Source organism: Pholcus phalangioides, unplaced genomic scaffold (assembly GCF_987345545.1).
Source record: "Pholcus phalangioides strain wild (caught in Gottingen) unplaced genomic scaffold, Ppha-v1.0 ptg000015l_1, whole genome shotgun sequence".
NCBI classification, from domain to species: Eukaryota; Metazoa; Arthropoda; class Arachnida; order Araneae; family Pholcidae; genus Pholcus; species Pholcus phalangioides.
This window is the reverse complement of record NW_028301608.1, coordinates 28536140-28550994: the sequence shown is the minus strand read 5'-3', so window position 1 is coordinate 28550994 and position 14855 is coordinate 28536140. Positions and strand designations below refer to the sequence as shown.

Here is a 14855-nt window from a genome sequence, read left to right as displayed (position 1 = left end):
CCATTATGCTATACTTCTCATAATTTTGACGCTGGATAGTTTAACGCTGGTTTTTCTTAAGCAGTATTGCCGATGGTTTTTTCATAAGCTGATAAAGCTTTTCTGAAGCTTAGAAACTAAATAAATTTCTGAAAAAGATGTTGGAAACGTTTGAATTTTCTTTTCCAATTATTATAAGAAGTGACATCACATAACCCTAGCGAAAATAGTTCAGATGGAATAAAGGAAAAACTTTTTCAAAGTGGAAGATGCTTACAATTGGTGAAAAGCATTGAAAATATAAACAACAACGATTTAGATATTTCGGAATAAAAATAAGCCAAGGAAAAATAACGCTTATATCTCATTACGTACTATACACTTTTATCTGAATACACAAATTATTATTATTAGTCTTCATCTTATTCAAAATTTGATGTATTAGTTATAAATAAATATAGAAATTCCACAAAATAGACAAAATGGCTAAAACAAAGATTCCCATAAAAAATATGGATTTCAAATGTAACTAAACTGCAGCAACCCAATAAGAGCACTATTAAAGCCAATAATTATGATAAAATATGTATAAATATATTGCCAATAAAAAAATTATGGTTTCATCTCATCTGCGTATGGTTAGCTTCTCGATTTATCTCAATACATTTATCGTATTTCTTGTTTAAGAACGTCAATATATATTGTGTTCGAATCCACGACTTCCGTATGCAAGGTTTTTCATTTATTCACAACCCTATAAGAGAAAAACACCCTCCGACACCACAACCTAAAATTGACAATTCACCAATCAATACTGGTGTCTCCTTGTCGAAGCATTTGATTGACGATGTATGGGACATAATGGTCCATTTTATCCATTCCGTTGAAAATTTTAAACATTTCAAGCATATCCCCGACACCTGCGATCTTCCAACGTAAACATTAAATCTATGAAGATTTCATAATTTTAGTATATCATGGAATCTCGTTTTTTTAAGTTCTTCTCCGAACAACCAGCTTATAATAACCCACTAATATTCAGTTAAGTAGAGAAAAGTTGAAAATATTATATTAAGCGGGAAACTTTAATATTTTTTCTATAGGAGAAATTTTGGTGATGGCTGTATTTCAGATGAATACTGGAATTTATAATCATAACGTCCCTTTATTTTATCCCACTACTACAACCTACCGCTTGACCGTACATGTACCTCGTACACATTCGTACTTTATCCTACATCTTGTATATCACGATAAGTGAAATAGTCATATTTCCTCCAGGAAAAGGGGGAACATTTTGATGATATATCGCAGAGGGTACAGAATATCGCAAAAATAAAAAAAAGCGTTTCAAAATCAGCGACAATTAAGAAAAATCGTCAATATTCACTATTAGAATCACTGTAGAAAAGTGTTATTCGCGGAAAATGAATGGCTCCCGTGAATCCCAATTAATCAAAATGAGTATGAAGAGAGGGGGAGGGGCAAAAAAACGTTGAACATGACAAATATGCAGTCGGTCCGGCTTAATTGGTTATCAACGATTCCAGCACACAATACCCGATTATGCTGGGAACAATGCAATTGTCATTTTACAACGTTAGAATAGTTTCGTATATTGAAAACTGATGAAGGGTCAATATTACTAGAGCTTCTCGAATAAATCAGACATCAAAAATGAAATCGGTGCTATATGTAATTACAATTTGCACAATACCTAAGATTTTAACTTTTCATAAGGAAAGTTAGGACCGTCTATTGGCAAAGAAAAAAAATAGGACAACTCGAATACTTCGAAGCCAGTACCTACATCGAAATGGTTTTTTTTTTATCGTAATTTTTATTAACATTTTCTATTACTTCCAAATATTTTATTCAATAAAAAACATTATGTGTATAGTGATTGTATTAACAGTGGACGTGTGAAGTGTAATATTCAATTAAGAGGAGAAAAATTGAAGTCATCTTATTAAGCTGGAAATGTTAACATTTGCTCCATCAGAGAAATTTCGGTGCCGGAGAATTTTGTCCGTTTAAGCCAGTGTTTCCCAAAGTGATCAATATCGCCCCCTGGTGGGTGATGGAAAGGTCCAAGGGGGCGATAGAAGCCACGGGTGTAACATAGGATCCTATGGGTTTGCTTGATTTGGGGGCGATGAGAGAAAAAATTTCTCTGAAGAAGGGGGTGATGGAATAAAAAGTTTGGGAAACTGTGGTTCAAGTGGAGCCGCCTGTATGAGATGAATATGGGAATTTATAATCGCAATTTACGATCACAGTTGAAATAATTTTGATGTATAATTCCTGTAATAAATAACTGTAGAAAATGCAAATTCAAGCAAGGTTCTTTAAAAACACAAAAAAAACGGGATTTTCTTTTCTTTTTTTCCTGAAATTCAAATCGCGATAGCCAAAATGATAGGAAGATACCAGAATATTCAGTAAAAGCACGGGTCATATGGCTCTTCGACTGGTAATTAGTCTTGCATCGGCCCTGACGAGTCTCCCACAGACTCAACGCAGTTTTTTTAGTCTTAAAATTTAGATTGGAATTTTAAATATATTTTTTTATTAATTTGCATACAACCCCAGAAGCCAGGGCAGCACTTACACTGGTAAAAAGATATGTAAACAAGGAAAACAACCAAATACCACCTCTACTAAAACAAAAATAAATGATAAATTTTAAAAAGAAATGCTAAGCAATATACGTTTGATTTCGTTTTCGAATAAATGATGTCGAAATCAATCTTTCATTCTATTATTCAATTCATTTTGCGTAACATAACATAGAATTTAATGAATTTTACTCACATTTTCTCCACTTCGTGGCTCAGGAGGATAGTAACTGATGTTGACAAAAGCTGCCGGAACTGAAAAAAATATGTTGTGATTCAGAAATATATACTGATCTCATATTCAACCATTAATATACGTAGAAAGCTTTACATTTTACGTCATTGAAGAAACTTTGGAGAAGCACACCTTGTCTCTTTTTCTGTTAAGATAAGGAGACATACGTCTACTCGATGACGTCAGGAGTATCCACCTTACTAATTAATGACGATATTTTCAGTGAAGTGTTCCCCTCGCCCTGAGAATCAATATTATAGAAGATCATGAATAATGGGAAAATAATTTAGCTTATAGGGCAGTATGATACTCACACTGCACGGCGAGTCTCACATAGGCTGACATTGGCTTCTTTAGCGCTGCATTATGCGCTTCACATTTGTATGTAGCTCCGTTGTCGTTCAGTTGCACTCGGATGAGAAGTTCGCTAGAAACGCCGCTCCCAGTCGTCCTCATAGGAGCACTGATCTATAAAAGGTGAAAATTAATGGATAATGTTTCTCGGTGAAATTCACATTAACTGCAGGTTCATGATGGATTTTTAACTAGTAATTTATGACATGAATTTCTTAATGAGCAACAACAGATGATGAGATACGATTGTCAATGGTAGAGAAAAGACTAGTCGATGTTCGTTTTTACAACCCCCCTCGTTCTACAGAAAATGGACGTTATATCGAACGTTTGAAAATTAAAATAGCTTCTTTAAAGAATAAATATTTGGACGGAATAAAATAAATATCATTAATTTCCATTACAATGGAAGCAGTTGAAGGGAAAAGATGCGTCAAATCTAGTTTGGTCTAACAAACGAAAAAATAGGGATTTCGTAATTTCTTTGAAAAAAAAAGAGGGAAGACAGCCGAGTTCAAACGATGTATGGGATTAAATCGTCTTACTGTGGTAGTTACTGGTTGGTTGTCAAATTGGATGGAAAATTTCACGAGATGAAATAAGCAAAAATTCGGGACTTTGGAATGGTTGCAATAACTCGTGCTCGTTATAACGACTGAGAAGACTTATCTATGCTGTCATACATCAGATTTTAACATGTGACAAACTTATAATCATTGAAATGCAAATATGAAAAGTTCATCACATCAAAATATTCCATAAAAAGTATCTAATAGCACAAAACGCATATGCTTTACTGCAAAATGAATGCTTTAAATGAAATTTAATCATATTTGTCCTGCATTTGATAACTTCTAGAGGTGTTGCTATCCATATTAGTACCGTATATTTCACATTACGAGAAGGCTACATGCTTCATATGTTTTTACGTAACTGTAATCCTCATTATGAACAGATAAAACGCTGAAAGAGCGATACCTTTATATATGACCCATATTTCCTATATAAAATATTATTCACATTGTACATGCACGCACCTTTATACTGAATTCGCAACTATAAAGGGCCAAGATGAAGCACAAGCACATTTCTAGCAAACGAAAACTACGGATTCAATACATTTCAGGGGCAAGACAGAGGTTAGTTCGGACGTTGTATTGGAACGATTGGTCTTCACTGGTTGTCATACTGAATTAAAAATAACACGAGTTGAAATAGGAGTAAATTTGGGACGTAGTGTACCGAAGTCGTAATAATTTAACAAATGATGTAACTCACGTTCGCTACAACGACTCAGAAACAATCGATTACTATGAACATAAATGAACACTTTGTGTATCGAACACTTGGATATTCCCGCGCACTCATAATCTTTCTTCCGTAAATACGGGTCCTTTTTCAATTCAAAGTGGAAAATGTCTGATTCTCAAACTTAAACATTTCCATTTTAATCTTCATTTACACCCCTTAGTTTTATCTCATTAGAAAAGAATGATGAAGTAAAGCTAATTAAAACGGATCTAAATGATGCTATTTAATGGAATGAAATGAGAGTAAATTTGTTCTTAAGTGGTTTCCCACAATTCAATTACCACCAGTCTTCAAATGCAGAACAAAGAAGAACGAAGTTTTTCTTGTGGTTTTTAATGAAGAATACATGAAACACACACACAGGAACTCCTTGGATGATGAATGAACAGGATAATGAATGTTTCAACGTTGAATAATGTTGATAAAAGAACTGGTTTTAGTCAAATACTACATCTGTTTCACAATAGGGGTATTTTTTTCGCCATATTTTACAATATGGACTGCTTTTGACAGTTTCTAGCTGCCATTGGCAAGTGTCGGAATCTAGATTTTATTCATGAAAACAATAAATTATTTCGATTTTTTACCCACTTTGATCCGTATTAATGGATTTAAAGTAAAACTTTACATAATTGAGACAAGTTTTATGATCTGTTTTTCGGTAGAATTTTATGAATAGCAATTAGGGTTGTGGCAATTGATATGTAATACAACTTCACGAAAAACAATTAAACTACACACTATGCAGTAGCAGCAGGTCAACTGCTGTAAATGGCATGCATCTGCATTTCTTTTTCAATGATGACTACTAAATAAAATTCTCACGATCATTTGGAAATAATAACGCTCTATCCACTCTTTCTCGTTAACTTGAAAGATTGTGAACTATCTATGGCATACGTAAACATATTCTGCCCCCTCCCCTATCGTAACTTCATTTTGCTCACAAAGCAGTCTGGAAAAATATCCCTGTTGAAATACAATATCGTTATGATAGTAACAAATTAATCTAGGAAAGATCTCATCAAAACAAAATGTTATCATAATTTTTTTCATTCAATATTTTGACCTAATATAAGTAATTTAGTTCTTATATATATAAGGCCCATGGCAGTAATTTCAAGCCTTTTCCATCTGAATTCCCGGATTCATTATATTTTAAATAAATAATTATTATAAATAAGTCCTTTTTCTGGATCCGTGGGCTGGAGTTAATCGAGTTTCTTTTATTCTTCAAGGATCTTCTACATAACATGGGCCCTCGGGCAAAGGGGTTTTCTGTGGATCCCGTAGTTAGGTACTTTGCCAAACACCAACTCTGGTTATATCTCCATACGGCAATTTCCAACCAGTGGTGTTAGGTGGGAAATGAAGGCGCCTTCTATTGATTGTCGCCCCCGGGCTGTTTACGTAAAGAACTCGTTCTCTATTTCTTCCCTCGGACTCGAACCCGTGGACATTGATGGCAAGCCTCATGGTGGAAGACGAAAATCTTGCCATTGCGCCACATGCATCTTCAACTGCACACCGAACATAGCTGGGAAAAACAGCTTACATACCTAGTTACTCTTGGAAACCATATTACCAGATTTTCTCATGTGGGATGAACATGCCACAAGACTTCCGAATCATGCTTGTTGGATGAGGCTCATGTGGATGGTTCTGGAGCTATACGGTTCTATACGATTCTGAGAATATTCCCGCTTTTGCTCACAATATTTCACTTGCTCTTGGTGCTCCCCCCCCCACCCCTAGGCACCTTTCATGACTTCCCTTCCACTATATTTTTACCCGCGACCCCCTTCGGAATACCCTGGTGCAGAGGAGCCATATGGCTCGAATTGAATGTCATACGGCACCATTGGGCTAGAATGAAGAAAAACTTCCAATCAGAGCCTTTAAGGAATGAAAACAATTTCAAAACTGATCGTGATGGTACAGCTCAAAAAGATCTTTGTTCAATAACGGCAAACTTTCAGTTTAGAACTTCTACTATCACCTTAAGATTAATATTTTGCTATTCAAAAACAGAGCACGTATTTTCTCAACTTTGTTTATAGATAATAAAAAAAAGACAACATTATTTTTTATTATTCATGTACAGTTTCTAATGCCCATTGTACGAGTATATATTTCAAAGACTTTCAATTTTTCATGACTTATATATTCGACTCATAAGCGTATTTTCCAAGCAACATTCAGATTTCACAAATACGTTTGTATCTGCGCGTGAAGAAAATTGAAAAAAAAAATCACATCCACAACCATTACTTCTAGACTTTCTGAGTATGTATGTAAAACACAACAAACATTTCTAAGTAACTAATACTGAACTTTCTAGAATTTTGAAAAGAAGAGGAGGAAAGTAGAAAGTTTTCCCCGTGATGGAAATAACTTTGCGAAAGATGTTGCAGAATTGAATAACACAGTAATGCATAAGTGAATTCAATTTCCTTGATAGAAATAGGTTCTTATTTTATCTCTCTCGCAAAAAAAAAAAAAAAAAAAAAAAACAGAAGGAGGGAAATTTGATTGAAGAATTCTGGATGATTTCTCGTACCAGGGGCGAAATTTAATGCTTCTGAAACGCTGTGCAGAAATTTAACATACTTCGTGACTGGGAGCGGGCCTACTCTGGGAGAAGAAAAAAATGCATTCCAATGAAAAGGAAGAAGTTTATGGAAAGGATTTGATTCGAAGATAAAATAAAAGTTATCATTTTGCTCGAATTGATCCGAAGATAGCGGAGAAATCCACGATCCTACCTCAAATATACAGTCGAACCGAAAAGGAAAAAAAAAAGAGTTTCTTGAAAAATAAGAGAAGGAAATATTATTTTCACCGCCAGGGGAGATATTATGAATATGCCAACCCTTGGCGTATAAATTTATGTATGAGACTGTTTTTTTTCCCTTCAAATAAGTGAGTCATCGATGACTCGATGAAATAAGATTTTTAAAAGAAACGCGGATTTCAATATATTTTGTTTCTACACGAGAAATAAGAAATTTTTAAAAATAATTTTCCTGTTTCCGTTTTTGCATATTTATAATACTTACACGTAGTCTTTTTTTTTTTTTTGCTGAACTTCAAAGAGAGTTATGAAACCATTTTGTTTAACTTGAGTTTTTGAGGTTGTTGCATATAATGAAGAATGTATGCGTCGAATTATCTTCATTTCTATGGGTATTTTTATGAACTAAGATTTTAGTTAGCAATCTTCGAGATCATATTTCCATGTTTTATGAATTTCTACGAAAATTACAGCAACGATATTATGCGGCCCATCAGGCGTAATGAAATATATTTGCTGAGGCTGTTGTTTTTCCACCCGTGCACCCTTGGGCTTGTCATTATTTATGCGTGGCACCCTGCAATAGTCTAGAATTGAACCCTTTCTAAGCACTGAAAAAGGGAGCACATATAAACTATATACACAATGAATCAACTTCTAACGACGTCCCGGATAGAGGTTGGCGACGCACACATCGAGAAACACTGCGTTGAGAGTTTAATGATAAAGATTACAAACAAAATATCGGAATGGCATCGTACTTACTTCTCGGTCTCCCTTGAACCACTTCAGTGTAGCCGGTGGATTGCCACCCAAGGCAACGCAGTTGAAACGTTGAATGTCTCCAGCTCGCAGCGATGCAGAAGGATCGTGTCCTAGTATCGTCGGCATGTTCGGGGGATCTGCGAACATGAAAAGTATGGAGCCTGTAGTGGTTGTCCGAGAAGGGAATTTTTTTTAAATTTTGGCAACAGTAATTCACCCCCCCCCCCCCTCCTCACACACACACACACACACACCGCGCTTTGGATTAATATTACATTCAATCGCGGTTAGAAACATTATACATCCAGTAATCACTTATTGATATCTGAAAACATATTACTACACCTCGCATCTGAAAACACCTCACTCTGTCCCACGATTCACATCCTATAAGGCATTCAATTCCTCAGTTAATGATTTACCTAAGCCCTAATCCATAGTTGGCCGTGCATGTACACACTATCTCGTCAGTACGATAAAACTAGTATAACGCTGCCCGTGGAGTAACGGGGGCTCAGCTATGGATTCAGCCCATTCATGAACTTTAAATATTTATTATGATCTGAATATTTTCAAATGGGTTACAAGATATATTATTACAAGACTTATTAGACGAATAAAAAACAAAAAATCATGTTAACGAAGGTTATTCTATAAAACACGTATGAACTTATGTCATTGTAGATGAGACAATAAAAAATCACATAGAAAGTCGTGAAATTCGAAAGTCATTCCAGTGTTATAAATAAAAGAAAATAACAGTTTCTTTTAGGAACTCCATTAATTAGACATGATATCATTCATAAGAGCAAAGTTTCCTCAAACATTCAGAGTTTTTAGCAGGGCTGGAAGAATATATTTCCTGAAATGCCGGGCACATGCGAAATTTTTACCGAATATGCATTATTTTTGACCCTCCCACCCGACGTGAACATATGTAAAATCAAAATGAATATTTCCGTTTTTTTTTCAGTTTTTCATCCGCAATGATGCACGTGTTTCTACGTATGCGTGAAATTTCACAGTAACGCTTTTTTTTGGCAGCTAAGATGCAAATGTGTAATCAACTTATTTCATCTCTTTTTATGGTCCAAAAATTTAGCAGCCCGAGGTGGTCATGAGCTCTCATATACTGCAACCAGGCTGTTCTGGAAAACGTAAAACCTCACCTCCAAAAATAGTACATCCTAAATGTATTCATGGAAGAAGAAAAAATACTTCTTGCTTTGCGCAAGAAAAAAAAAAGTTTCAGTACATGGCTATATTTTACAGTATACAGGGTGCATAACAAATAGGGCGTATGCTATTTTACACGAGAGCCGTTGATCCTAGAATGATACTTCTACATACAAAAGGTTCCAAATAACGTGTAGTACTCAAGTACATCATTTATGTTTCAAGAGGGTTGGGCAGTTATTAAAATAAAAAAATTAAAAAAACTTGTTATACAGTCCCCGTGTTCCCAAAAACCCAATTAGAAAGTTGCTGCCCGGTCTCTCTTGATGACAACAAAAAACTTCATGTTTCTCAATGCAATTCACCGACGTATTCGAATTCGAAAAAGGGAGAAAATTCGGGGAAAAAACAGCGTTGAACGCGCTTAAAATGGTTTTTCCCCGCATTTATATATAGAGCTGTTTTTTCCCAACTTTGCCTCCGTTTTTCGCGAATATCTCAGTGAATAATACACATAGAAACATGGAATATTTTTGTTAGCATCAAGAGAAATATGGTAACAACTTACTAATTGGGGCACATGGGGACTGTATATAAGACGTTATTTTTTATTTTATGAAATATTAACCCCCTTTAAACATAAATGCCATTTTTGAATACTACATCATTCATTGTCATTTTTGAATTTCTAAACTTTTTCTAACTGGAGGTTTCTACCTCTAGGTTCAACGGTTCGCCATAATACCCCCTGTTTTTTATGCACCTTGTACAATGTGTCCGAAAGTGATAAAAATGCTACGATATTAATTCGAAATTTGTAAAATATATTTATATTTTATTTCCCTTCTACTCAAAAATATCGACAAAAATATGGGTTACTGCTGCCACCTATCAACTAAAAACTAAACTATCTGATAAACCTTTGGGTGAAGTTAATTATTGGATTGAAAGCAGTATGCATCATGAAATCGAACAATCTGTTTGCCACCAGATTACTTTTGTAAAAATCAAAAACACAGCAACCGGTATTTTGCAGCCCGAAATTTTCAAAGTATTGTAAAGTAAATTCAAAGTATTCAAAATGAAAATAACAAATATATAGCTTCTCATACTACATATAGATAGATCATTCGTTACTCACATTGGTGTATAACGGACGACCCTTTTATTTTGAGAATTATAACACCTAGTTTTGATTTTATTCAGCAGGTGGCAGCAGGGATCCTAGCTAAGCGGTTTCTCGTATTTCTATAACGGCAAAGTGTAAAAATATAGAGCATAGTGAGTCAAAAGGTTAAGAATTTTTTTCCCTTCCACCAGTTTCCAAACTACTTTTCTCATTTATGCTGGCTCGAGAAAATTTTCACTTAATTTCAGCGGTCTAAAATGAAAAACAAAAAAACTGAAGAGCATTAAACCAAAGCGTACAGGGCCCGTGCTTTTAGTGCGAACAGGTAGTTGTATCTATTGCGTCGCAATTTGACCCTATAATGTTTTATGAAAATTATTTTTCAAGATGTCCCGGACTTTATAAGGATATGTCCCGGTTCCTCAGTAGCGTGATCTGACCACTTAATCGCATGGCTCGTACTTAAATGTCCCGTACCGTAAATCCACTATTAATCTATAAGCGACGTGAATTGTAAATTGGGGACTTCTTCAGCGCTAACGGTACGGGACATTATAATAAGCAGTTTGACTAATTTATATCTTTAATTGGTGACCGCACATCACTTTCGAATTTTTGTATTTCTACCAAAAAAACTATATCACTTTCGATATTTTTTATGCAAATAAATAAATTTGATTTTTTTATTTTTTGTAATGCAAGTAAATCTATCGTTAATATTTTTTGTGGCATGTATATTCACTCGGCAATATTCATGTTGGCAATATTCATTCGGGCACATCTATCACTTCATTTTTCCCTGGCATTTTTTTTCTTCTTACTTACAAGAAACCCTCATCTTATGCGTGGCACTGATTTCACCGTCTACGTTTGGGTTCTTTGCTGAACATTTGAAAATTTTTACATCGGGTTCCTGGAAAGAGAAGCCGATTATATTTTGCACAGATTACAACAAAATTATTTGTAAGCGTGCGAACATTTACAGAGAATTATCCATTCTGTAATACATACAATTTTTCATATGACAAACTTATAATCACTGAACTGCAAATATGAAAAATTAGTCATCAAACTATTGCTAAAAATATATATATGAGCAAAAAACGCGTATGTCTTATTACAATTGCATGAAGTTCAATAATATTTGTACTGCATTTAATAACTCCTTTCGGAGGTGTTGTTAGCCACGTTAAGCAGTACCGTATGCAGGGACGAGCTTAACCATTTTGCGGCCCGTTGCGAAAAAAACAGCTTTGCGGCTCTACGAAATTATTTTTCAAGATCCTTGAAGGGGCTGAAATAAGACTCAGCCCCCAAGGTTCCGATGCCTATGCCAGAGATTAGTATAGGCATCGGACCCATTCTGCTGCAAAATGAGGATGCCATCTCTACAACATCTGTACACAGTGCATCACAATGGAAGGGTTGTCAGTGCTAGACGACGGATTGAATGCCCAGAGTTACAACTACATGCGCTTTCAGCTGTGACAAGCACGCATTTTGCCGCACCGCAACCCCCCTGTAATTTTAAATAAGTACGTCGTTAGAGTAAGAATTCAGCGCTCTTTCTTGTCCATCGCCCCCTGGGCAAATAGGGCACGTGCCCAAAAATTTGCAGGGCACAGAAATTGGCTGCTTTTTGCATTACAGGAAATACCCTCCCCAACGCCTCTGCCTCAAAGAAAACTGTACAAGAGAGCCGCCCAAAAGCAGCACTTGCCTAGGGCGCGAACTTATAAAATGCAGGTCGTGGGTTCGGGAGGGAAGGGAGTTGTCAAAATCCCAGATCTCAAGGGTCCCCTGTCTTGGACAGAATCTTAAGATATTGCTGTGATAAGAAGTCAAAATGTAACTCAATGCAATTAACGTATTTGCTTCATTGTAAACAAAGTATTTTTAATTCGTTTTGCGGCCCCTAAAATTTAGCGGCCCGGTGCGACTGCACCCTTCGCACCTGCCTAAGTCCAGCCCTGACCGTATGTTCCACATAAGACGAGAAGGCTTCATAAACTTTTACGGAACAACAATCCTCATTATGAACAGATGAAATGTTAAAAGAACCACAATTTTATGACCCATACTTTCTATATAAAATAGGATTTGCTGACGTTATATATGTGGCACCGAACGGAAGCCAGTACCAAACCAATAACGGTTCATGTGAAACGTCAACCATCTATTTGCGTTGGAAGTTGTTTACCTAGAACTAGGTCACATTGAAACCCTAGGCTAACTTGTCCGTTATCTTTGAGCGAGTGTGACCGGAGTATTATCGCTATAGTAAATCGTTGTGCCCTACGCTGCATTTTTTATAGAATAGATTTCACAGGCAGCGGCTAAGCCAGGCTTTTTGTTCAAAGATGGAGTCGGCTCAGTTTTCTAGATACCTTACCTGGAACTAGAGTCTCAACCTATACCAGGCTGATATATGCTTCATATTTGAGCTAGTATTATCACTATAGCCAATCGCTGCTCCCTGTCTTGCCTTTTTTTTTTTTTTTTTTTTTTTGAATAATTTTTTTCGAGACATCACTTGGGGTGGCAAAGCTGTTATCGCTCGAAGACGAAAGACAAGAAAATTCTCCTTCATCAGGCGTCTTACCTTAAACTAGAGCTCTCTGAAATAACAAGCTGGTCTATGTGTCATCTTTGAGCTAAGTGTGACGTCAGTATTATTGCTATAGCCAATCGCTGCTCTCGATCTTGCTTTTTTTGTAACAATTTGACACCACTTAAAGTGGCAGAACCTTTTTTTTTCGCTCAAAGATAAAAGAAGATGGGTCACCCCTCTTCCAAGAGGTGCCTTACTCAGAACCTGTTTCAAAAATACATGGCAAACCTGCATTAAGAGTTAACTTTCAAACAGCTTTGTTACTTGTACATAGGCATCATCGATTGGTAGGACACTGACTGCAACATCATCCATCGGTGGGACACTGACTATGACTACGACACTAATCATAAATGTTATTTCCATTTTCTTCGAAAACTATTGGTCCCAGAGTTTTGCTTCTTCGAAATACTTATTTTATATATTTTTATGGAGCGAAAGTTACTCAATGACAGAATTAATTTATACTTTACGGGGCACCCTGTATTTGAACATTCTTTTTTCCCACCCACATCAGAGAACATAAATATTTATTCACTTATTCACGCAAATATATGGTAACTACCATGTTTTCTAACTTTAAAAACATAATTTATCCACTTTAAATATTGGATTTTTTTTCCTCACTTATTTTTTAAAAATGTGCAACAACAAATTGGAAGTATCAAATATTTAATCCGCAAACATCATCGTAATCAGAAAAATGTCTTCTAAAAAAATCCATTTTGAGATTCACACACGTGTACAATGTACACATAACTGAGTAGCTCATGATTCCGAAATTTAATTTAGTGTCGCACACACTGTAAAATATTTATGAAAAATTCATTTTCCTCAATGCCATGGGGAAAAAAAAAGCCATAAAGGTTAATAAAATAAGTATTTACCCTTCATAAAAAATGAAGTTTTATCCTTCCTCTATCAGTATTCGAAAAGTTCTTAGTATTTTTTTCCAACTTGGCTATCCCGCCCGTTCTAGGGGGGAATCCATCGTATAATATTTCAGTAAATAAAAGATATCCAGAGAAATAGTGATATATATATTCGATCTTATCCAGCTGGCTTTACCTGCTTCCGTCGCGGCTGAAAACTATTTCATCAGAAATTGATGAGCGTATCATAAACTCGCGTTACTGGTTGCTTATAGAAGAAAATTCATCTGGTCTCCGTCGAGAATCATATTACAATACTTTTTGAAAACCGGGTGAGTACTCTACTCGCTAAGAAAGGCAGGACCTTGTTTCCAGTGGAGTCTTTCCCTTGTATTCAAGAGAACTGGGGTGCGATTCTCGGCATAAACTATATATGCATGACTACTTTTTGTGAGTCAACCTTTGCATAATATTTAGAGTTATTATTTCTCAATAATTCAGCTATCTTAGTACCATTATTACAGTTCAAGTTGTTCCCTAAATTGGTAAATAGTTTAAAAGTTTATAGTAATTGAAAAATTTTGTATATTCAAAGCGGTTTGCGAAAAAGTCATTCAAATGGACAGGGGTTTTCTTTGGTATATAGAAATAGAAAATTAGTTCAAATATATTTGTGGATGCTGCACAAAAGTACGGCCTGGACTAATTTGACAGGAACCTTTATTCTATCTCCCTCGCTGATTTGTGGCTGATGTAAACTTCACCGATTGTGGTTCATCCACTAATGTTAACATCACGATGAAAAACTTCTGTAAGCGCCTGAAACAGGAAAATTCCTAAAATAAGCTGTTAACCTAACAGTGAGTATACCCTATAAGTATAAGTTTACCCTGCATTTCATGAGACTCTCATTAGAATAATTTAAGATATTTTCGTCCCTCTAATATATAGACAAAAATTTCGAACATTTTTTCTCTACTAAAAAAAAAAATCACCCTTCGTGAAAATATC

General features: G+C 35.5%; 1 protein-coding gene across 1 annotated transcript in view; it reads right to left on the bottom strand.

Moving 5' to 3' along the window:
- Window positions 1-14855, bottom strand: part of LOC149075771 (nephrin-like) — a 219275-nt gene that overhangs the window by 52320 nt on the left and 152100 nt on the right. Inside the window, exons 9-12 of the mRNA XM_089243281.1 lie at window positions 11187-11274; window positions 8057-8193; window positions 3147-3300; window positions 2794-2852 (exon numbers count right to left, since the gene is read on the bottom strand). Of these exons, the coding sequence (XP_089099407.1) occupies window positions 2794-2852; window positions 3147-3300; window positions 8057-8193; window positions 11187-11274 (438 nt within the window). The remainder of the gene's footprint in view (window positions 1-2793; window positions 2853-3146; window positions 3301-8056; window positions 8194-11186; window positions 11275-14855) is intronic.